This window comes from Bubalus bubalis, chromosome 6 (genome assembly GCF_019923935.1).
Source record: "Bubalus bubalis isolate 160015118507 breed Murrah chromosome 6, NDDB_SH_1, whole genome shotgun sequence".
In the NCBI taxonomy this organism is placed as follows: Eukaryota; Metazoa; Chordata; class Mammalia; order Artiodactyla; family Bovidae; genus Bubalus; species Bubalus bubalis.
In genome coordinates this window covers 8,432,572-8,455,268 of record NC_059162.1, presented here as the reverse complement: position 1 = coordinate 8,455,268, position 22,697 = coordinate 8,432,572, and the positions used below count along the sequence as shown (strand labels likewise).

General features: G+C 47.8%; 3 protein-coding genes and 1 long non-coding RNA gene across 13 annotated transcripts; 3 read left to right on the top strand and 1 right to left on the bottom strand.

Annotated features, from left to right (window-relative positions):
• Positions 1–7,370: 7,370 nt before the first annotated feature.
• Positions 7,371–11,381, top strand: UFC1 (ubiquitin-fold modifier conjugating enzyme 1). Of its 3 annotated transcripts, XM_006048480.3 has the most exons (7): positions 7,371–7,513; positions 7,677–7,799; positions 9,650–9,717; positions 9,954–10,017; positions 10,322–10,398; positions 10,648–10,738; positions 10,937–11,381. In XM_006048480.3, the coding sequence occupies exons 2-7, from the start codon at positions 7,677–7,679 to the stop codon at positions 11,015–11,017; spliced, it is 504 nt and encodes a 167-aa protein (XP_006048542.1). In that variant the 5' UTR covers positions 7,371–7,513; the 3' UTR covers positions 11,018–11,381. The 3 variants fall into 3 exon arrangements, with proteins under 3 accessions (XP_006048542.1, XP_006048541.1, XP_025143287.1); XM_006048479.3 differs by having other exon boundaries at positions 7,429–7,799; XM_025287502.3 differs by lacking the exon at positions 7,371–7,513 and having other exon boundaries at positions 10,853–10,961.
• Positions 11,382–11,415: 34 nt separating this feature from the next.
• USP21 (ubiquitin specific peptidase 21) lies at positions 11,416–18,171 on the top strand. 4 transcript variants are annotated; one of them, XM_025287493.3, is made up of 13 exons: positions 11,416–11,624; positions 13,010–13,369; positions 14,435–14,494; positions 14,623–14,743; positions 14,967–15,078; positions 15,260–15,415; positions 15,926–15,990; positions 16,294–16,397; positions 16,579–16,665; positions 16,946–17,024; positions 17,254–17,361; positions 17,466–17,580; positions 17,792–18,171. In XM_025287493.3, the coding sequence occupies exons 1-13, from the start codon at positions 11,562–11,564 to the stop codon at positions 17,880–17,882; spliced, it is 1,521 nt and encodes a 506-aa protein (XP_025143278.1). In that variant the 5' UTR covers positions 11,416–11,561; the 3' UTR covers positions 17,883–18,171. The 4 variants fall into 4 exon arrangements, with proteins under 4 accessions (XP_025143278.1, XP_025143276.1, XP_025143277.1 ...); XM_025287491.3 differs by having other exon boundaries at positions 13,010–13,630; XM_006048481.4 differs by lacking the exon at positions 11,416–11,624 and adding an exon at positions 11,651–12,188 and having other exon boundaries at positions 13,010–13,630.
• On the bottom strand, positions 15,628–18,778 carry LOC123465869. The gene is made up of 2 exons (XR_006641162.1): positions 18,646–18,778; positions 15,628–15,962 (listed from the first exon to the last, which is right to left on the bottom strand). It is a non-coding gene; the product is annotated as an uncharacterized LOC123465869 (long non-coding RNA).
• Positions 18,779–18,887: 109 nt separating this feature from the next.
• PPOX (protoporphyrinogen oxidase) lies at positions 18,888–22,693 on the top strand. 5 transcript variants are annotated; one of them, XM_006048483.4, is made up of 13 exons: positions 18,890–19,078; positions 19,247–19,341; positions 19,489–19,623; positions 19,760–19,875; positions 20,057–20,189; positions 20,485–20,629; positions 20,739–20,929; positions 21,347–21,407; positions 21,586–21,704; positions 21,786–21,896; positions 21,996–22,145; positions 22,353–22,395; positions 22,475–22,693. In XM_006048483.4, exons 2-13 carry the CDS (start codon positions 19,255–19,257, stop codon positions 22,615–22,617), a joined length of 1,434 nt encoding a protein of 477 aa, XP_006048545.3. In that variant the 5' UTR covers positions 18,890–19,078; positions 19,247–19,254; the 3' UTR covers positions 22,618–22,693. The 5 variants fall into 5 exon arrangements, with proteins under 5 accessions (XP_044800057.1, XP_006048545.3, XP_006048546.3 ...); XM_006048484.4 differs by having other exon boundaries at positions 19,230–19,341; XM_044944122.2 differs by lacking the exon at positions 22,475–22,693 and having other exon boundaries at positions 18,888–19,078; positions 21,977–22,145; positions 22,353–22,384.
• Positions 22,694–22,697: the final 4 nt, after the last annotated feature.

Genomic DNA, 22,697 nt, shown 5'->3' with positions numbered 1-22,697 from the left:
AAGGGACGACAGAGGATGAGATGGCTGGATGGCATCACTGACTCGATGGACATGAGTCATGGTGAACTCCGGGAGTTGGTGATGGACAGGGAGGCCTGGCGTGCTGCAATTCATGGGGTCACAAAGAGTCGGACACGACTGAGCGACTGATCTGATCTGATCTGAATATACCTGGAAGTTTTAAAGTTGCATTTAAGTATGAAATTAACTTGAAATTATATACAGTGACAGAGCTAGAAGGAAAAAATGTACAAATTCACTATCATAACAGATTTAAGAGACTGCTCTTATTCACTGATAGAGCAAACCTCTTTCAGAACCAATAAAAACTTAAATAACATGAGTAGCAAATTTAACTCAACAAGTATAAATATATATATACAGCCACTATACTCCAGAACTGCAAATTACAGATTTTTTTCAAGCACACTTGGGACATTTTGAAAATTGACCATATAGTGTATGCTCAGTCATGTCCAACTCTTTGCAACCTCTTGGAAAACTCCTCTGTCTATGGAATTATCCCAGTGAGAATACTGGAATGGGTTGCCATTTTCTCTTCCAGGGGATCTTTCCAACCCAGGGATGAAGCCCACATCTCCTGGGGCTCCTGCAGTGGCCGGTGGATTCTTTACCACCACTGAGTCACCTGGGAAGCCCTACCGTATACTGCCATAAGGCAAATCTCAACAAATTTCAAAGTTCTGAAGTGATACAAAGTATGTTTCTTGACTTGCGGTTAAAATACAGATCAGTAACAAAAAGGTAACTAGAAGTTATGAAATACAGTACTTCTAAGTAACCCTCCCAAAAAAATCACAGTTAGAATTAGAAAATAACTTGAACTGAATGATAATAAAAATATTACATACAAAATGTGGATGTGACTAAAGCTATGCTTATAGGGAAATGTATAGTCTTAAATGAACATATTAGGAAAAAAGAAAAACTGAAAGTTCAAAAGATTTGCATCCATCTTAAGCACCTATATAACAGTAAATTAAAACCAAACGAAGAAAAATGTGTGCATAGAGATGTCTGGAAGGATGTGTACTTAAAATGATAGCAGGTTTTTTTTTAATATGGGATAGAATTTTTAATTAATTTTATTTTTCTGTATTGTTTAAATAAGCTAGAACAAACAAAGCCATTTTCATTTTAAGAGAAACAGTACTAGAGGAAAACATGGGATAATTTTTAAAAAGTAATATAGACTGTTGTGGTGACTCAATACCAGAAATTTTAAGCAAAAAAAGACTGTGGGGAAAAAATTTCCACATGGTTAGAAATACTGTGAACAAAAACTAAGACAAACTGAGGAAAATATTTATAATTCATCACAAATGACTAATCTCTTTAATATATTTTTTAAAAACTCATAAAATCAGTAAGAAAAAACAAATGACAATTTAAAAGGAGCAAAGGATATAAGAATTTATAGAAAATGAAATACAAATGAATCCTAAACCTATGAAAAAAATATTCAACCTTACTCAGAATGAGAAATAGACTCTAAAATTGTCTTGAGCTTCTACTTCAGTCATGAAATTGGCAAAAAGAACTCTGTTGTTAACACTGATTTTTTTTTTTTTAAGGAGGGGAAACTTGTCATTTCATATATTGCTAATAGTAATACAAATTGGTTTAATTTTTATAGAGGACAATTTTTAACAAATTGCCTTTTATAGAGGCAATATTTAACAAATTTTAAAAAGCACAAATCTTTTGAGGCAACAGTACTATATCGAGGTATTTATTACATGTGTACAAAGTGATGAGTAGACAAAGCTATTAACTGCAGTACTGTTTGTAATAAATAGCAAAAGACAATTTAAATATACCTCCTGAGGGTCTTGTTGAAGAAATTATGGTAGATTCATACAATGGGATGCATCTACAAAAGAAGAAGAAAGAGTCGGGGTGGGAAGAATGAGGTAGTTTAATTATGTATTAATATAGAACAGCCTCCAAGATAATTACTCAATGAAAAAAGAGCAGAAATTTGAACAGTATACTATGACTTATATAAAGAGTTTTCAAAGAAGGTATATGTGTGTATATGTGTAAGTGCACAGACTATATCTGGAAGGATATACAGAGAGCTAGTTGGAGAGGAGAGCCCCGGGGAAGAGGACTAAGTAGCCAAGGAATGGGATTAGAAGGAGACTCACATTCACATTATATTACATTACATTACAGGCTTACATTGCACTCTATAGCATTTTCTATCTTTTGAATTTTGAGCAGGTGCATGTATTTGTAAGTATTTTGAAGCTACATCTGTGTATAATTTTGTTTTGTGATTTTATGCTTATTTTATAAATGTTTCTATATAGCATATTGCATATAATTAAGTCCTGCTAGGCGCTTTCTTCCGTCTTCTCTTATAAACAACGATCTGGATATCTGCTGTCCTTAATATACTACTTTATTCCTTCATGACTTCCTGACTTACAGAATGCTCTTCTTTCTGCCTAGAATGTCACATTTACCCTGTTCTCTCCTTTTCTGCATATTCAATATGCTCATCCTAAGGGATCCAGTTCAAGTACTATCAGCCTTACCTGATTCTCTCAGGCATATGTACTTGGACTGTACTGGTACATGTCCAGAATAGAGATTTATTTTATGGTAATTGACTATTTATTAATTTCTCCTCCCCAAAGAATATGTATTTTCATCTTTATTAACCAAATCCTCTGACACCCCCAACCCTTGCCAAGATCTTGCTTTGAACTCAAAGTCCATAGTTCTATAATCTCTAGGGATGACATTAACACCTCAGAGTCCTGTGCGCACTTCAGCCCATTCCAGGGAGGGGGCTGGTTGTCCCATTTATGTTTCTGCAGCTCTACTGTTTGTTTCTGCAGTCTCTCTTTGTGTTTTGATAACTGTCTGCCCTTTAAGGGTGATGAATAGCCCTCTAATACCAACTCTGACCCCTCAGATCACTGCTACTAATTTCACATTGGCCCAGAAACAGTAGAAAGCTGGTTGTGGATGTGATCTCTAGAGCCAGACTGTGCTTGGGACTGAATGCCAATTCTACCATTTAGTGGCTGTGTGATATAGGGCTTTCTTTCATTGAGCCCAACTTCAGTTGGGTTCTTCAGTTTCTTCAAATGTAAATGAAGCTAATGAAGTAACTATTAAGATTGTTGCCAGAACTAAAGGCTCTAATTCTTTTTTTAATGTTTAGGACAGTGCCTAGCACATTGTAAGCATTGTATAAATGCTTGTTTTTTTTTTAATCATTCTCTCCACCAAGTTCTCTTCAGTGTTATAAGAATTCTTTGCTGAAGTCTCCAGAATAATTAAAGGCAATAACAAAAGGAAAAAAGTTTTCCGAACTGGTTACCTATCTATCAGATCAGATCAGATCAGATCAGTCGCTCAGTCGTGTCCGACTCTTTGCGACCCCATGAATCGCAGCACGCCAGGCCTCCCTGTCCATCACCAACTCCCGGAGTTCACTCAGACTCATGTCCATCGAGTCAGTGATGCCATCCAGCCATCTCATCCTCTGTCGTCCCCTTCTCCTCCTGCCCCCAATCCCTCCCAGCATCAGAGTCTTTTCCAATGAGTCAACTCTTCCCATCAGGTGGCCAAAGTACTGGAGTTTCAGCTTTAGCATCATTCCTTCCAAAGAACACCCAGGGCTGATCTCCTTCAGAATGGACTGGTTGGATCTCCTTGCAGTCCAAGGGACTCTCAAGAGTCTTCTCCAACACCACAGTTCAAAAGCATCAGTTCTTCAGCGCTCGGCCTTCTTCACAGTCCAACTCTCACATCCGTATATGACCACAGGAAAAACCATAGCCTTGACTAGATGAACCTTTGTTGGCAAAGTAATGTCTCTGCTTTTGAATATGCTATCTATACTGATCCTCTATATGGTGGTTCCCTCTCCTCACCATTCTGAGCTATATTCTCTGAGAATATTAGAGTCCAGACTAACCCCTTTAAAATCAGAATGAGGAAAAACTTAAATTCCTCCCCTAGTCCAAAGTTTATTTCCCTAATACAGTATTTCTCCTTTTGTCCTGAGGGCTACCTTTCTCCATGATGACTGACAATGGGATTTTCAACTACTTTCAGGGGCACCCTCGTGTACCCAACAGTACTATCCATCAAAACCATGGTCTGATGTCAGTACACTTCCAAGAATTGAAATTTCCAGTCATTTCTGTCCAATTCCTTTTTATAGCTGTTTTAGGACAATTTCCTTCAGGGCAAGTACTCTGCCTGCCTTATGCACTACTGTATTTCCAATGCCTGAATGTAGTAAGAGCTCCATAAATGCACAAATTGTGCATGAATGAGCTCTTCCTTTGAAAAAAGATGAAGCTCAGGCCTACACACTCTTTTTTCAGTCTTCTCAACCTTACCTTCTGATCTCTTGTAAGAAGTACTTAAACAAAAATAAGCTAAATTGAAAATTTTTAATGAAACATTTCTCTAAAATAAATATACTTTACAGAAATGCAACTATGCTTACAATAGAGACAGCTTGTTATTATGCATTATGAGCTCTGCTTTACAAAGTGGTCTAATAAGGTGAGTTTTTTTTTTTTTTTTTTTTAAGTAAGATACAGATTTAGGGAGACAGCTTTTCTGATGCTTGCCTAACTATCAAGAAATTCTTTTATTTTAAAAATACTGGTTGAGCACTTAGCTTGTGCCAGGCACCACAGTATTATTGTATAATTGATACACAGTCTTTACTGTGAGTTTCCAGTCTTTCACAACAATTAAACAATAAAGTGTGATAAGTCATTACCATAGGGGAAGTATTCTAAGGCTAGAGGTCTCTGCCTGCACTTGAACAAGAACATCTCTGCATTGATCATTTTTGTATTTTGAGATTCCAAGTGAGAGTTTGCTTGTTAAACTAGCTCCAGTATTACAAAAAGTTTGAAAATCACTGCCATATAGTTAATGTGAATTTCATCCTGAAAGTCTATTATGTGAATGAAGAGACACCCACTCATGCCACAGCTAGAGAGTCCATGTAAAACAATGAAAGATCCCGTGTGATGCAACAAAGATCCCACGTGCCACAACTAAGATCTGACACAACCAAATAAATAAAAATAAGTAAAATAAAAATGAAAAGCTCACATATATAGTTAAAATCGCCCTATAAACACTACTGTCCTTTCATAGGTGAGGACATGCAGCTCACAGAGATAAAGTAATTCACCAAAGTCTGGCCCTCCCCTACTTTACTGAGGAATAATTGACAAATATATATTTTTAAAATCGTGGCTTGATATACATCTGCATGTATCTATCATATACATGTGGTGAATACACCTGCACGTGCGAGCGCATATACGAATGATTACCAAAATCAATATCCATATCCATCACTTCACATAGTCAACACATGTGTGGTTAAGAACGTTTAAGATTGGACTTCCCTGGTGGTACAGTGGATAAGAATCTTCCTGCAATGCATGGGTTCAGTCCCTGGTGTGGGAAGATTCCACATGCCATGGAGCAACTAAAATCCATGTGCCACAACTACTGAGCTCACATACTACGATTTCTGAAGCCACTGCACCTAGAGCCTGTGCTCCACAAGAGAAGCCACCACAGTGAGAAGCCCATGCACCACAACAGAAAGTAGCTCTTGCTCACCCACACACCACAACTAGAGAAAGCCCATCTATAGTCACCATGTGGTGGTGGTGGTGGCAGTCTAGTCACTAAGTTGTGTCCAACTCTTGTGACCCCCATGGACTGTAGCCCCCAGGCTCCTCTATCCATGGGATTTCCCAGGCAAGAATACTGGAGTGGGTTGCCATTTCCTTCTCCAGGAGATCTTCCTGACCCAGGGATTAAACCTGAGTCTCCTGCATTGCAGGTGGATTTACTGCTGAGCCAGCTGTACATTAAATCCTCAGAATGTATTCTTTTTATAACACTGTGCACCCAATTTGACCTACATTTCCCTATTTCTCCTCCTCCTCCAAATTCTTATGACAATCAAATTGCATGCCTCATTCCAAATCTCTGCTCTCCACCACACCACAAAGCCCACACTCAAAATGGAATAAATCTTTATTTCTCTAGGAGAGAAAACTCTAGTGAGATACTACAAAGCTTTGCCTTAGCCTTATCCAATATCCAATATTTTAAAGAAACATATTGCATGCTAATAAAAAAATTACATTATCATCTCAGTGAATAAAGAAAAAGCATTCAGGGAGGGGGGAACACTCCCATTCATGATAAAAACCTTCAGCACTAGGAAGAGAAGGGAACTTCCTTAACCTGATAAAGGGCACCCATGAGAAGCCTATAAAGAATAGCATACTTAAAAAAGAAAGACAATGCTTTCCTCCCTGAAATCAGAACAAGAAAAGGGTGTCTGCTCTCAGCATTGTACTGGAGGTTTCAGCCATAAGAAATTAAATTTGTAGATAAACTATAGAATTTCATGATTAATAGGATTTGATCCAAAATTACAGCTAAAGGTTGCAATGATAAACGCTGCAAACAAGACATGTAAGTTAAGGCCAAAAATAATGTGTTTCTGTTTAAAAACCAACTGGAAGATACAAAATTCTGAAAAAGGATTACTGGGTACCTACTGTGTGCCACGCACTGGAGATAAGAGACATGATTCCCTCCTAGATTTGTTAATTTCAGACCCAAAAATGAGTAGGCTAGACGAAGGCAAGTTTTCTAGCAGCCTTTCAACAACTTTGGCATTTATTAAGAATTCTCTAATTCAATTGTGTTAACTCTTTCGGCCTGAGACTGTATATACCTTGATTCTCCATGGTTTCCAATAACTTTCAGAAGTTTAATACCTTCCTAATGGATGAGTTTTGATGCTTTTGAACTGTGGTGTTGGAGAGGACTCTTGGGAATCCCTTGGTCTGCAAGGAGATCAAACCAGTCCATCCTAAAGGAAATCAGTCCTGAATATTCATTGGAAGGACTGATGCTGAAGATGAAACTCCATTACTTTGGCCACCTGATGCGAAAAACTGACTCATTTGAAAAGACCCTGATGCTGGGAATGATCGAAAGCGGGAGGAGAAGGGGACAACAGAGGATGAGATAGTTGGATGGCATCATCAACTTAATGGACATGAGTTTAAGTGCGCTCCAGGAGTTGGTGATGGACAGGGAGGCCTGGCATGCTCCAGTCCATGGGGTCGCAGAGTCGGACACGACTGAGCGACAGAAATGAACTGAACTGAATGGAAGACTACAGTGGCTCCCTGCTACCTCAGCCTAACTACAAGGAAGTTAAGGAAGTTTAATCAAAGCTGAAACAGGTGACTCGCGCATTTTAGGATGACAGGAACGAGAAGAGCGCCTAAAACTGCCTGAAATTCTAACAGTTCTTCAAGTGTCCAGAAGGGTTTTCTGAGATTACGTCTCTGAGCATGAGCGGAAGTCACCCTTTGAGCAATCTGCAGTTAAATGATAGGTGCCATATTCAGGACAGAGTCATCCGTTTCCATTCTTTCCTCCTCGTTGCGCCCACAAGCAGGTGATCCGGTGACAAATTTGTCTTCGTTACTAGAAAATAAAGATCGTATTCAGCGAAGTTTTAAGGCAGCCGCTCCCCATCTTCCCATAGTAAAGATGGAGGCGCCCTGAATGTAAACTACAGGTAATACCACTTCCGTATTTCTCTTGTGCCCTGGTCTAAGATGGCGGACGAGGCCACCCGGCGTGTCGTGTCTGAGATCCCGGTGCTGAAGACCAACGCCGGACCTCGAGATCGGGAGTTGTGGGTGCAGAGACTCAAGGAGGAATATCAGTCTCTTATACGGGTTAGTTGTGCTTCTACTGTCAACCGTGTCGTAAAAGGGTTGCGGGCAATCAGGTGTCCATCAGAATAGGCTCCGTGTGGAATCCACTTCCGGTTTTAAAGTTTAACTTGCACTTTCAAATATACTGGATGACTTCGGGGCTGGGGGACTTAAGGAGCCGCGGTGGGCAGGAGGCAGAAGAGACTCAAGTTAGGAACTACAGTGGGGCCAGATTTTCTTCCTGAAAGCAGCAGTTATTTTAGGGATACGCGGCCCAGGAAAATGACGTGTCCTTCTGGCTCCAGGTGATTGCTCTCCTGGATGTAGGGGAGGTGGTCTTAAGGATTTCTTAAAGCCCTAAGTCCGGGCCTGAGTCCCTCCGCTCTTTCACTTGTCCTAAGGTAGGAATACATGTTAGAGCGAAAAATTAAAGTAGGTATTAGTTGCAGAGAGATGAGGAGCTCAGCTCAGTTAGGAACGAACCGTTTTCTCAGCTAATCTCCGTTCTGTGGAAAGAATTTGACTTCTTGCGGTGGTCTCTGTCTGTTTCAAAGGTTTCCTGATGCATGTATTCACTAAAAATAAATTTAAAAAATAATGTACATCTGGTACCTAGGAAGGGTATCCAAAGCCGAATAAAGTGGAGCCTACCGGTAGACAGAAACATATAATTATAATACATAAGGTGGAGAAAGAGGGAGAAGGAATCTGAGAAATTGCTAGGATGTTTTGAAGCAGGAGGTGAGATACCTAAATCTAGCCTGGGTCTGGTCAGGGAAGGCTTTTAGAAGAGGCAATGCTTGTGCTGAGACTGAAAGGGTAAACATAAGTTAGCCTTATAAAAAAACGAGCATAAGAGAAGAACATTCAAGGCAAAAGGAACAGCATGAGCAAAGTTATGGAAGCTAGAAACACATGACCTATATGAAGAAACACAAGTAGTTCAGAGTTGTTAGAGCATCAGGGTGTGTCAGGGAGTGGTAGATAAGACAATGAATAGATTGGAGCACTTGAATTCTATCTTGGAGGCATTGGGATACCTTTAAAGGATGTTAAGCAGAGGATGTTAACATGATGAGATTTGGGTTTAAATCAATCACTGGCAGAAGAGAGGAAAACAGAATTGGCAGGGCTAAGGCTGAAGTTTGGAGGCTGTCATTAATCCAGGCAAAAGAAAAGTGATGATATAAATTCAGCAGTTATGGTAAAGAGAGGAGAGGTAGACTTGAAGAATATTCAGAAGGTAAAATCAGCAGGATATCATAAAAGATTGGTTTGTAAAGGGGAAGGAGACTTAAGGATGATTTCCAGATTTTTAGCATGGGTGACTGCACGCTAATACTGCCGATGGAGATTGGTGCTGTGGAGAAACAAGTCTGAAGGACTAGGGGGAAACTCGCACTGCCAAGTTTGAATTGTACCTGTGGAATGAAGGTAGAAGTTTCAATATACATTTGGATGTAGACTTTGAGGCTCTGAGAAAAGCTCTAGTTTAAAGATAAAGATTTAGAAGTCATCAGCATATGAGTGCTAGTCAAAATCAGGACAAAATGAAGTCTTGGGAAGGAATATGCCATAAAATGAGTTGTCGCTGAGATTGTCAGAAGTGAGAAGAAAAGCCAGGCAACATCATAAAGTTTTTTGTGCCTGTTAAATTGAGTAGAACCCAAGCGTTCTATTCTCTCTGCTGCACAAGTGCCCTACTTACCAATATGGCTTTGACTTCAACTTATGTCAGAAAAGTTGGGTAAACATACTAAGAGAGTAAACATACTAAGTTGGGTAAACATACTAATCACACTTCTTTTGAGGGAAGGCGTACTGCCCTTGGCCCCAATTCCCCCCTCAAAAACCTCATTTTCTGCTTTTAGTATGTGGAGAACAACAAGAATGCGGACAATGACTGGTTCCGACTGGAGTCCAACAAGGAAGGGACTCGGTAGGCAGACCCTCTCGGGAGGTGTGGCAGTGGGGATCTTACCTAGCTTAAGCATTCCGGTGTCCCAGAACCCACTCTCAGGCCTTTCCTGCCCACTTCTAGTCTTCACTCCCACAACTCCAGAGTTCCCAATTCCCAACCTATGGGTCTCCCAGGCTGGTCACCTAAGCCAAAAAGATGTCATATGAGTATTAGAAGAATGGGAAAATTGGACTGAGGTTTGGTTTCTGTTATAGGTGGTTTGGAAAATGCTGGTACATCCATGACCTCCTCAAATATGAGTTTGACATCGAGTTTGACGTGAGTATAATGAAGTGGTAGTTAATGGAGATTAGTTGAGGATGATGGATTAGGTGATTGTTAACAAGCTAACCTTTCTTGGAGGGACCAAAGAAAACTTTTTAAATGGGAGGGAAAATCTTAATGACGTTTGAAACAAGCATAGGTCTTAATTACTCATCTCCATGTCCAGAACCCTGCTATGTAACTGCTGCTTGGGGGAGTTTGCAGCACCTTTCATTTCAACCAAGAAATGTGTATATCTGATTAGATTAGTTCCTTTCTATTCTGCTTCTGTCATATTAAAGCCTTGTAATTCTTCCAGATTCCTATCACATATCCCACTACTGCTCCAGAAATTGCAGTACCTGAACTAGATGGAAAAACAGCAAAGATGTACAGGTAGGAGTGAACAGGAGATGGGAAAAGGTCAAAGAAGGCCTTGGTGAAGAACTCTCCAAGGCAGAAATTTCCCCAGAGTCTGCCGGCCTAGAGAAATTCCACATCTCCCTCTGCCAAGCCTGGGCAAAGCACTTAGATGACCTCGTTCTCAGTTCTGATCCCCAGTAGTCTTCCTGTGCTCTCAAGAATCTGCTTTGCTTTGTGGTGTACCTTGCATGTCAACACCTTCTGATCTTGTTCCTCTCATAGGGGTGGCAAAATATGCCTGACTGATCACTTTAAGCCTTTGTGGGCCAGGAATGTGCCTAAGTTTGGACTAGCTCATCTCATGGCTCTAGGGGTAAGTTTGGAGTATCTGGTGTATAAGAGGGGAAGGGGTTTGGTCCTGAGCGATACAAGAACAGTGAGAGTAAACCTGGAATAACAGTGTTTTCCTTTGGGTCTGTTCTCCCAGACTATCTCTAGGAAGGAGCTTCTGGTGGAATACAAGGCATTGACTGGCTGGTAGTAATCTCACAAGGTCTCCCTTGTATTGCAGCTGGGTCCATGGCTGGCAGTGGAAATCCCCGATCTGATTCAGAAGGGAGTGATTCAGCATAAAGAGAAATGCAGCCAATGAAGGATCAAGCCACTGAGGCAGGACAGAGGGACCTTTGATAGGCTACTGTTCCTGTTTTCCTGTGCATCATTCTTCTTACTCATCTAACTGCTTCCCCTCATACCTCTTCACCCATAATTGTTACTAAGTAGCTGCAGCAGACACTGCTGAAAAAAAAAAAAAAACAGCACTGCCGCTGAATTTCTTAAGTTGGGCTACCCAGGAAGAGGAAAGACTACGGCCTTGAAAAACCAAGAGGCAATTTATATCCCTTCCCTAGGTGGAGCACTGCGAGGTCTAGAGGGATAGGGGGGGACCAAAAGTGGGTACATAGTCTTTCTGGTTTCTGGAGATAACTCATCAATAAAAGCTGCTTTCTCTGGTGGCTTGCGGCTCTCATTGGTGGCTGTAATCGTGGGTGAGTAGCCTAAGGGTCAGCAGGCTACCACCCAAGGCACATGTACGACCATCCTAGTTCAGGGGGGAGGGGGAAATGGAGGAAGCTCTGGTCTGGACCAGAATGAAAGGAAATCCTGACTGCTGTCCCTGCTGCTGAAGTCTGCTCATGTGCTTGAGCAGGGAGCCTCCTGCTTCGGCCTGCAAGATGACTGAGGACTGGTTTTGCAGGGTCAGTATTCCCTACCCTCCGAGGAGCTTCCCATCCCTATGTGGATACTTCTCTGTTCTGTGGGCTGGACCCTACATTCGCATCCCTGCTCCCTGGGAAGGTCTGTGCTGCAAGCCGGGGGCCCATACAACGATTGTCAGGTTTATATCCTTTAGAGCCACAAGATGGGGCGATGGGACTCTGTACTTTAGGGACTTGCTTTGGAATGATGGTCTAAAGAAAATTTTTGGCAGAGCTGGGAACTGGCGGTCCTAAAGTTGGCTGTGTTTCCATGGTGTCAGCGGCGGAGCCAAGGGGGCGGGTTCACGCAAGCGCCGAGGATGCAGGTGGGTGGATTCTGAGTGGGGGTGCGCAGGCGCCCTGAGAGACAGTGAAGCCGGTGGCCGGTGGCCGGGCGGGACCAACAAAGATGGCGGTGGCCCCTGCGGCGGGAGACAGCTGGGCGATAGCTGCGGCTAAAGCTGCAGCCGGGCCCGCGGGGGCGCTGCGCGAGGGTAGTAGGGGGTGGCCCTGAGCTGAGGCCTGACCCCGGTTGGCCTCCCCCGCCGCCTCACTCGGGGACAGGTACGGTCCGGGGCGTATGGCGTGGGGGGTTCCGAGGGAAGACTCCTCCAGACTCGAGAGATCGCCCTCCACAAAGGCAAAGCCGCTGGGGTCCTGGCAGGCCTGAGAGAACTGGGCTGGAGGGACCAGCATCCTTGGATCGTGGAGAATATGCCTCTGGACCCCGTAGCCAATCAGCAGCCTCGGCCTTTCTGCCCTCGAGGGGGGCGGACCCGGTTGAAAGCTGCTGTGGTGGGCAAGGTGCAGAGCTTGAGGGTCAGGGCATTAGTTGTTCGTCCTCCCTGCTCGCCACTGCCCCTAAGCCCCGACATCACTTTGGAGCTCAGAGGCGGGGGGAGGGAGTGATTGGCAAGTCACCCTTTTAATCTGCTTCATTTGCAGCCCGGAGGGGCAGAGGTTTGAGAATGGAATGCTATCTTTGGGGCTGTTGTACTTGTATCCACACCCCTATTTGACCAGAGGTTCTAAATGACCCAGAGCACATCCCACTTGACTAGCCAAGTATGGGGGACCTTCATGAACATTTAGATTATAAAGACAGGTGAGATAGGAACTGTCTTTTCATTGGCTCTCCAGTAAAGCTGTATTCTGCAAGAAGAGGGTAAGGAATGTAGAGTCAAAGCTCTGGACTGCTATCATTCATTCATTCATTTACTCAATGGTTACTAAGTGTTTACTTTGTGCCAAACACTATGCTAGCTATTGGGGATACAATGACTGATATGATATGGTTCCTGCCCTCCTTGCATATAGCCAGGTATGGTAGCCTAGGTTCCCACCTCCTTCCATGTTCAAATGTTGACCCTGTCTTCTTCTCCCAGGTCCAGCCTGTGGCGTCCACAATGCCCCAAGCTTCTGAGCACCGCCTGGGACGGACCCGAGAGCCACCTCTTAATATCCAGCCCCGAGTGGGATCCAAGCTACCATTTGCTCCCCGGGCCCGGAGCAAGGAGCGACGAAACCCAGCCCCTGGGCCAAATCCCATGTTACGACCTCTGCCTCCTAGGCCAGGTCCCCCTGAGGAACGGCTCAAGAAACTGGAGCTGGGACGGGGACGGATCTCAGGCCCTCGTCCCAGTGGCCCACTTCGGGCAGATCATGGAGTTCCCCTGCCTGGCTCACCACCTCCAACTGTGGCTCTGCCTCTCCCATCCAGGACCAACCTAGCCCGTTCCAAGTCTGTGAGCAGTGGGGACTTGCGTCCAATGGGGATTGCCTTGGGAGGGCACCGTGGCACTGGAGAGCTGGGGGCTGCACTGAGCCGCTTGGCTCTCCGGCCTGAGCCACCCCCTTTGAGACGTAGCACCTCTCTCCGCCGCCTCGGGGGCTTTCCTGGGCCACCCACTTTGTTCAGCATACGGACAGAGCCCCCTACTCCCCATGGCTCCTTCCACGTGATATCTGCCCGGCCCTCTGAACCTTTCTACTCCGATGACAAGATGGTGAGGATTCGCCAGCACACGTGGCCTTCCATGTCCACACGTTCCTCCATGCCTCCAGCTTTCTTGCCATCATATGGCTTTCCTTTCTCCTTTTCCCCCAAATTTCTTTTTCACCTCTTCATTTCAGTAGTGTGGACTCTCTTCTCCCTTACTTAAGTACCCTTGAGCCTCATAGACCTTTTTGGGCTTGTCTGTGACTCCCCAGCATGGTTTGCCATTTCATTCTCCAAGGAATTAACTCAACCATTTGGAATTATTTGGGTCCCCAGGCCCTTAATTTCCCTTGCTGTGCCTTCTCTCCTGGGATGCTTGCCTAGGTTTAATTAATCTCTGGAGCGAAGGAGGGGCAGGCTCAGAACATCTGAGCTAATGTGGTTGCCCATTTCCCCGAGCTAAGTGAGCTAAGCTGATTGCAGTTGGAGCCATCAGGAGAGGGTGTAGAAAGGGGCCACGGGTGCAGGAGGGGGCCTTGCGGGTAGCAAGGTGGGGGTGGGGAGCAGCTGGGCAACCATGCCAGTGCTTGGGGAGTTGCCCCAGGAGTTGCATCGCCGGCTAGCTGGGCAGAGGAGTAAGTGGGGAACAGATGGGACAGCCATGGCTGAGACCGTGGTACACTCAGCTGTGATGGGCTTACTGCTCATGGCCAGTGAGGTAGGGAGACCCTGATACTCAGTGAGGGAAGAAGTGCAGAGTTTGGGGGTGAAGGATGGGATGGGGAAGGCAGTGGGCAGCATGCTGTGGGAAGGTTAAAGTGCCAGGTAGGGTATACAGGCACCTGTTGACTGTTCTGTACTGACCTTCCAGGCTCATCACACACTGCTTCTGGGCTCTGGTCATGTTGGCCTCCGAAATCTGGGAAACACGGTGAGAGCCATTCTTCCATCCTTCCGAACAGGAATGTGGACTGGTGCTGGGGACAGGCATGGGGAGGGAAACTAGAAGCGCAGCACTGAAGTTCTCCTAAGGCTTCTTGGGTCTCTCCTGCTCCCCAGTGCTTCCTGAATGCTGTGCTACAGTGTTTGAGTAGCACCCGGCCTCTTCGGGACTTCTGTCTACGAAGGGACTTCCGTCAAGAGGTGCCTGGAGGGGGCCGAGCCCAGGAGCTCACTGAAGGTAGGGCAACAACTCCTGCTCCCCCCTTTCAAGTCCTCTTTTCCCCAACCCCGTGTAGGTTCATCTGCCAGTAGCGGTGACCCCGAGCCTGAAAGCTGGCAGTTTTATCTGTTTTTCCCTGTGTCTGATTTCCTAGAGGTTGTTTTCCACCCTCTGGGCCTCCTCTTGCTTCCCTCTTGTAGTCATTAACTTTTGTTTCCCTTCCCCACTCCCATCCTAACAGCCTTTGCAGATGTGATTGGTGCCCTGTGGCACCCTGATTCCTGTGAAGCTGTGAATCCTACTCGATTCCGAGCTGTCTTCCAGAAATACGTCCCCTCCTTCTCTGGATACAGGTGGGAGAGCTGGAGGGTATGGGATTTCTCTCTGGCCTTGTCTGGGGGTAGGAGCCCTGGCAGCCTCATTCTGAGCCTTGAGATGCTCTTCATCCAGGAAGTGGGGACAGATGCCTGGGCAGAGATTAGTGACTGTGGACTAGGGAGGAGTCAGTTGCCCATGCTCTTTGTCTGACTGCAGCCAGCAGGATGCCCAAGAGTTTCTGAAGCTCCTCATGGAGCGGCTACACCTTGAAATCAACCGCCGAGGCCGCCGGGCTCCACCAATCCTGGCCAGTAGTCCTGCTCCCCACCCATCCCGCCTTGGAGGGGCTCTGCTAGAAGAACCCGAGTTAAGGTAAGGTTGCTCCCCCTCCCTCTTCTCCCCAGTAGTTTATCAGCAGCATTCATCCTTCATAGAAGTGTGTTAGTCACGGTTGAGGCTGTAGGGTCCAAGGAAATACATAGTTCAGAAAATGGTTTGTGAAGCAGTGCAGAAGCAGGAAGAAGGAAGGAGGAGGCTGAGGGGCGCAGATGGAAGCAGAAGATAGTGCTGTGGCTGTCACCATATTGACGGAGGAGGGGATAATTAATTTATAAGGTACAAAAGAGGTTTGGAGCCAGGTGGAGGAAGACGGCATGTTCTTCCCCTGTTTACATTCCTTTGTTTTCCTCTCACCAGAAAGTCCTCTGAAGGAGGGCTCCTTTGACTCTTTCTTGAAATTCAAAGAAGGAGCCGGGGCACAGAGGGGGTCGGGTATGGGGTGGGGTGGGGTACAGAGCTTTGTGGATCATTTCAGTGGTGGTGGGGGTGCCCAGCGTTCCTGCTGTCTTATGGATGCTTCCCACTTTCCTTGCTCTGTGGTAGCGATGACGATCGAGCCAACCTAATGTGGAAGCGTTACCTGGAAAGAGAGGACAGCAAGATCGTGGGTATGGAGTAAAACAAAGTGATGGAGGGAGTGTCTGTGTGTCTGTGTGTGGGGGAAGATCGTGGGTATGAAGTAAGACAGTGATGGGGGAAAGTGTCTGTGGTGGGGGTGGCGGTGCTGGCTTGGCAGAAAAAATCAATACTATCGAGGGGTATGGGAACAGGACTGGGTGGAAAAGCTGTTAGGGGTTTGTGAGGAGTGTTGGTGGTGGGAAAGGAAAGGTCAGGTAAGGGGGTGGGATTCCAAGAAAGCACCTTAGGCATCCCACAGTGACTGTTTCTCCTGCCCCTTTGCTTCTATCTAGACCTGTTTGTGGGCCAGTTGAAAAGTTGTCTCAAGTGCCAGGCCTGTGGGTATCGCTCCACGACCTTCGAGGTTTTTTGTGACCTGTCCCTGCCCATCCCCAAGGTGGGGTTCCAGAAGATTCCAGGGGTGGATGGGACATGGGTTCTGTGATGCAACCCTCCCACCCCTAGTGTGGGAGGGAACCCTGTGGGTCTCTGGAGCAGAAATGAAGCTTGGATTATTTGCGAAGAGTTGGAAAAGTAAATTCATACCATGCTGACCCTTCACTCCCCTTTCCCCCCAGAAAGGATTTGCTGGGGGCAAGGTGTCTCTGCGAGATTGTTTCAACCTTTTCACCAAGGAAGAAGAGCTAGAATCGGAGAATGCCCCAGTATGTGGGGGTTCACAAGGGATATAGTAAGGGTGGGAAGCCTGGGTGGGGAGCTCCATGTGTAAAAGGGGTTGCATGGTGCCTGAGTATGAAGAATGACACGTGTCAGGGTTTTTAAAGGAGTTTCAGGTTTGTCCTGGTGCTTCCAGGGCAAAGGGCAGCGGCCCAGAGGATGCAGAAGTGTATGCGGAGCACAGTGAATTTGTGAGTCAGGATGCCAGAAAAGCTAGCTGAGGTGAGAAACACGTTAACCTTATAACATTATTTGACATTTATTTAGGTGTGTGACCGATGTCGGCAGAAAACACGAAGTACCAAAAAGTTGACAGTACAGAGATTCCCCCGCATTCTCGTGCTCCGTATCCTAACCTTCAGATTATTTCTCCCATTCATTCTTTTTTCCACATTTTCCATGTTTACAGAAGCTGGACATTTGGGAATTCAGTTTGCCTTAGGAAAAGCCGGCCACTCCACCTTTCCCTATCATGCTCCCGAAATGTGTTCCGGGAGGGGTGGTGAACAACATTCAATTCCTCAGCCCCCCTCAGAGGCCCTCTGCCTCCCAAATTCTCCTTAACCAGAGCTTAGATCTTAATCGATTTTCCGCCTCCCGAGGCTCCATCAAGAAAAGTTCAGTAGGTGTAGACTTCCCACTGCAGCGACTGAGCCTAGGGGACTTCGCCAGTGACAAAGCCGGTGAGTCGGATAGGGAAGGTCCTGGGGAGCTCCATGCAGGGGAGGGAAGAGTGAGAGCGGGGCACAGCTCTGACTGTAGGATTTGGTCGTCTGTAACCCTGAAGGAAGCCCCGTGTATCAGCTGTACGCCCTTTGCAACCACTCGGGCAGCGTCCACTACGGCCACTACACAGCCCTGTGCCGGTGCCAGACTGGCTGGCACGTCTACAATGACTCTCGGTGAGAAGAGCCTGCTACTCCCCTCCGGCCCTGTCCCCACAGCAGCTCTGACACCTTTCCCAAAGACGAAGCCCCAGGAGAGCACAGTGCCGGGCGGTGGGGGCGGGGTTGGTATCCTGATCACTACCTGGATGCTGTGAGGTTGATCTTGTGGGGAGGTAGGAACACGCAGAGATGATCACACCTCTTTCCCCATGTCCCTTCTTCCTAGTGTCTCCCCTGTCAGTGAAAACCAGGTGGCGTCCAGTGAGGGCTACGTGCTGTTCTACCAACTGATGCAGGAGCCACCCCGGTGCCTGTGACATCCCTTTTATGCCCTGGCACCTGTGAAACCCTTTCAACACCCTTAAGCCCCCAGGCTCCCCATTTACCTCAGAGACGTCTATTTTTGTGTCTTTTTAATCGGGGAGGGGGGAGGGGGTGGTTGTACCTCCCATTATTTTTTTTATTAAAAAATACCCTTTCACCTGGAGGCTCCCTTGTCTCCCAGTCCCATGTACAGAGCTCCACAGGCCCCTGCCCGTGTACAGCCCCCAGACCCTCTACAGTCTCACTTTTTTTGTGAATAAATTTATTAAAAAAAAAAAAAAAGATGTCCTTATTTGTATTTGTGTTTTAAGGGTGTGGAGATACAGAACTAGGCCGAATGGGGAGTCTTCCTGGGACCCAGTTCCCTCTCTGAACAGATGGGGGCCCGCTCAGAGCCGTGGGGGTGGGGATGGGATGGGACCAGGACACGGTGATGCCAGGGTTTACATTGGGAGGAGAAGAGGGAAGGCAAACTTGAGACCCGTGAAGCTGTAAGGAATCCTGGAGCTAGAGGGCGGACACGGGGGTCCACGGGTTTTGCCAGCGTAGGGGGCTGCCTCTCGAGAGCTTGGTACCCAGGGACCCCTGTGGATAAACACGGTACGCTGCCGGGCTGCCCTAGCTCCCACAGGCCCAGGCTGTTGCTAACATCAAGGAGCTGTTGATGAAGCCACCTCCCCACGGACCAGCCTCCAGTGTCCCTATCTACTCTCCCTACAACCAAAGCTCATGGGACCCTCCCTCCAGGGTTCTCACCCTAGGTGGGGCCTGGGAAGCTCGAGCTGGGGAATGCTGACCAGGATTCAGCTCTCGCCGCTCCAGCCCTGAAGGGAGAGCCGTGCGAGATATGGCCGCTCTCTCCAGCCCGGCATCGAACCAGTTAATCTCCAGCTTCAGAGAACAGCCTACTACAGGCTGGAGCGTCCGCGAGACTAGAATGGACGGAGAGTCGGAGAGGCCAAAAAGCTTGGGGGCGGAGGCTACGGGCTGAAAGCACTAGGCCTAGATGGGGGTGGGAGGGAAAGCGCTCCAGAACACCGGCGTCCAGTTGGGTCCCCGAGCCCTGCGCGAGCAGATAGCGTGGGTGTGGCCCTTATCCGCCTCCCCTGTCCCCCCGGATCGCCGGCGGGGTGATGCGCTGAGACCTCTACCTCCTCCTTTCGCCTCATTTTTCTCGTTCCCCTCGTGGGTGAGTCCTAGGCCCTGGGAGGGGACCTCAGAGTTCCACCACCCCATCCGCCGGCTCTGGGTTTCCCCGAAAGCAGCGAATGGCCGGGGGTGGGACGCGGAGCTCGCAGGTTTTCTGGAGAGCAGGCTGCTTGCGGTCACGCTGTTCGTAGTGCCTCTTCACCCGCAGGTTTCTTCATGGGCCGGACCGTGGTCGTGCTGGGCGGAGGGATCAGCGGCTTGGCCGCCAGTTACTACCTGAGCCGGGCCCCCTGTCCCCCCAAGGTGAGTGCGCCACGCTGCCAGAGGGAGCGCCTTTAACACTTCTCTCCCATTTCCAGCAAGAGCGAATGCGCCGCCCCCTTTTTCTCCTGACCTCTTATGCCGCCGGGGCTGTGGCTGTAGGCTGCAGTGTCTCCCTCTTGTCCTCAGGTGGTCTTGGTGGAGGGCAGCGAGCGCCTGGGAGGCTGGATCCACTCAGTACGAGGGCCAGATGGTGCCATTTTTGAACTTGGACCTCGAGGAATTCGGCCGGCGGGAGCCCTGGGAGCCCGGACCTTGCTCCTGGTGAGCGGCTTTGTGCAATGCCTAGGAGGTATTGCGGAGAGGCCTTCACTAGAGGATAGAGTTAAGGGGAGCAAGTGGATTTGGTGGCCAGTCCTTTCCTTAGTATATCCTCTTCTTGAGGACGTGTGGAGAGCAGGTTTCTGAGCTTGGCTTGGACTCAGAAGTGTTGCCGGTCCGGGGAGACCATCCAGCTGCCCAGAACAGGTTCCTGTATGTAGGCGGTGCTCTGCATGCGTTGCCCTCTGGCATCAGGTAACGTATCACTTCCTTACTGCCATCCTTCTCCTTTGCCCTTGTCCTCACATCCCTTCCATTTCCTCATCTCCCAGTCTGTCAGCCCTCCCAGCAAAAGGGGCCAAACGAATAGAAATGATCCCCTGGAGCTGGAAAGGTAAATCAGAGCTCCCTTTTCACTGTGCCTTCCTCCATGCAGGGGGCTCCTCCGCCCTTCACCTCCCTTCTCCAAACCTCTGTTCTGGGCTGGGCTGAGGGATTTGACCACCCCTCGTGGCAAAGACCCTGATGAGACTGTGCACAGTTTTGCCCAGCGCCGCCTTGGTCCCGAGGTAACACCACCCAAAAGCCCCCAGATCCCTCCCCTTCTAAACCGGCTGCAAAGCTACCACTGGGGCCCAAACCTACCACTGGGGCCTCTTCTGTAGCCTCTGAAAATGCCCTCTTCTCTTTGAGCCCCCCAAACTCAGTGTTGAGGTGAATGCCTTCACTTCCTTCCCATCCATCTGTTGTAGCCAGACTGCTTTCCAAGTAAACCCATGCTGCCCCCATTCCCTACCAAGCAGGGATTAGTGGAAATTAGTGCAGTTTATTCCTTGGCCTCTCAATCCTAGTCTCACCCTTAAGGTGGCGTCTCTAGCCATGGACAGTCTCTGCCGTGGAGTGTTTGCAGGCAACAGCCGTGAGCTCAGCATCAGGTCCTGCTTTCCCAGTCTCTTCCAAGCTGAGCAAACCCATCGTTCCATATTACTGGGGCTGCTGCTGGGGGCAGGTGAGGGGGCAGTTGGTTCAAGGGTTGAAGATATTAAGGACTGCCAGAATGAGGGACTGGAGGCAAGGGGTGCTATTTTAATGATTCTTCTCTGCTTCCTCCCCTGCAGGCCGGGGCCCACAGCTGGACTCAGCACTTATTCGCCAAGCTCGGACTGAGCGCTGGAGCCAGTGGTCACTCCGTGGAGGGCTGGAGACATTGCCCCAGACCCTCCACGCCCACCTGACTAGTAGGGGTGTCAGTGTTCTCCAAGGCCAGCCAGTCTGTGGGCTCAGTCTCCAGGCGGAAGGGCGCTGGAAGGTAGGCGAGCCTCCTGGACTGTAATGACCCTGCGTGTTAGAGTTTTCATCTTTGTTTAAACTCCAAGACTGGAGTTTCTCTTTTTCTTCTGTCCTACAAGCTGCTTAAATATGGGCTACCCCAGGTTCTTAGGCCTTCTTTGTGGACCTTCCTCCAAGACCATCTGATCCAGATCTGTGGATAAGTGGCTCCCAGCTAAGGGAAAGAACCACCCAGCTCCACTAAACATTTCAAATTGGCTCATTGGCTTTTGTCTGGCCCACTTGCTGGAGTAACAGGGGGATGATTTTTGTTCTGACAACATAGTCAGTCTCTTCATCCTGAGTCAGCATCCAGTCTCTCTCCTGCCACTTGGGTGCTAGGAAACTGAGGCACAATTCCCATGATTTCTGTCTTTTAATGTTTTCATCCTTTCAGGTGTCTCTAGAGGACAGCAGCCTGGAGGCTGACCACATTATTAGTGCCATTCCAGCTTCAGGTAATGGGATAGCCACCCTCCCCTTCCCCAGCCAGGGTGAGGCACCCTAGCTTCTTCCTGGGCCAACGAGACCATACCACGCCCTTGAACTGCTCATCCTCGTGGGGATCTTATCCTAAGGAGGGTGGCCAAAACTGCACTGGGAACGCCTCCTGAGGCAGGCTGCTCTGTCCTCCAGCGCTCAGCAAGCTGCTCCCTGCTGAGGCCGCACCTCTGGCCCGTGCCCTGAGCACCATCACTGCTGTGTCTGTGGCTGTGGTGAATCTGCAGTACCGAGGAGCTCGTCTGCCTGTGCAGGTGTGACCCAGAAAAGGAGGCGAGACAGACACGGGCTCAACTGGAACCCTTCCGTCCTGACCCATTCTCTGTTTTTTCCAGGGATTTGGACATTTGGTGCCATCCTCAGAAGATCCAGTTATCCTGGGAATTGTGTATGACTCCGTTGCTTTCCCTGAGCAGGATGGCAGCCTGCCTGGCCTCAGACTGACTGTGAGAGAAGGCAGCCATGCTTAGTGGGGGTTTCCAAAGGGCTCCTCTCTGCCCCAGTGCAGTAAGGCCAAGCTGGTCAGTGCCATCTTCCCTCCTTAGGTGATGCTGGGAGGTTCCTGGTTACAGACACTAGAAGCCAGGGGCTGTGTCTTATCTCAGGAGCTGCTCCAACAGGAGGCAGAGAAAGCTGCTGCCACTCAATTAGGACTGAATGAGCCACCAAGTCACTGCTTGGTCCATCTACACAAGGTGAGTTGGTAACACAAGGTAAACACTCTTCAGCTACCTAGTAGAGGCAGGCTTGGAAGCAGGGACTGATCCATTTGTCATTGTCTATCCAGGCCTGTTGTTCAGTTACTAAGTCATGTTTGACTCTTTGTGACCCCACGGAATGTAGCACCCAGGCCTGGGATATCAATAATAATGTTTTCCCTGTATCCCTTTTTCTCTCTCCAGAACTCTATCCCCCAGTATACATTAGGCCACTGGCAAAAATTGGGTAAGTTGAGAAAGCAGCTGGGCTGAGAAGAGCCATGAAAATAGACCCCAGCTGTAATATTCCTTTTCTTTCCTTTCAGAGTCAGCTGCCCAATTCCTGGCTGCTCAGAAGCTGCCTTTGACTCTGGCCGGGGCCTCCTATGAGGGGGTTGCTGTCAATGACTGTATAGAGAGCGGGCGTCAGGCAGCAGCCCGTGTCTTGGGCACAGAACCCAACAGTTGATCCTCAGCTCCCACTTCTTCTTGCCCCTGGTGGCAGGGATTCTCTCACCCATGAAAATAAAAGTTGCTAAAGCTTGGCTT

What these genes read in the sequence shown, in the direction of transcription:
- UFC1 (XM_006048480.3), top strand. Translation starts at nt 7,677, where the DNA reads ATGGCGGACGAGGCCACCCGGCGTGTCGTGTCTGAGATCCCGGTGCTG. An exon ending in AATATCAGTCTCTTATACGG is followed by an intron (nt 7,800 to 9,649) that starts GTTAGTTGTGCT and finishes TTCTGCTTTTAG; the next exon opens with TATGTGGAGAACAACAAGAA. An exon ending in CTCATCTCATGGCTCTAGGG is followed by an intron (nt 10,739 to 10,936) that starts GTAAGTTTGGAG and finishes CTTGTATTGCAG; the next exon opens with CTGGGTCCATGGCTGGCAGT.
- USP21 (XM_025287491.3), top strand. Translation starts at nt 11,562, where the DNA reads ATGTGCTTGAGCAGGGAGCCTCCTGCTTCGGCCTGCAAGATGACTGAG. An exon ending in TCCGAAATCTGGGAAACACG is followed by an intron (nt 14,495 to 14,622) that starts GTGAGAGCCATT and finishes CCTGCTCCCCAG; the next exon opens with TGCTTCCTGAATGCTGTGCT. An exon ending in CTAGAAGAACCCGAGTTAAG is followed by an intron (nt 15,416 to 15,925) that starts GTAAGGTTGCTC and finishes GCTCTGTGGTAG; the next exon opens with CGATGACGATCGAGCCAACC.
- PPOX (XM_006048483.4), top strand. Translation starts at nt 19,255, where the DNA reads ATGGGCCGGACCGTGGTCGTGCTGGGCGGAGGGATCAGCGGCTTGGCC. An exon ending in GGGCCCCCTGTCCCCCCAAG is followed by an intron (nt 19,342 to 19,488) that starts GTGAGTGCGCCA and finishes TCTTGTCCTCAG; the next exon opens with GTGGTCTTGGTGGAGGGCAG. An exon ending in AGGCCACTGGCAAAAATTGG is followed by an intron (nt 22,396 to 22,474) that starts GTAAGTTGAGAA and finishes CTTTCCTTTCAG; the next exon opens with AGTCAGCTGCCCAATTCCTG.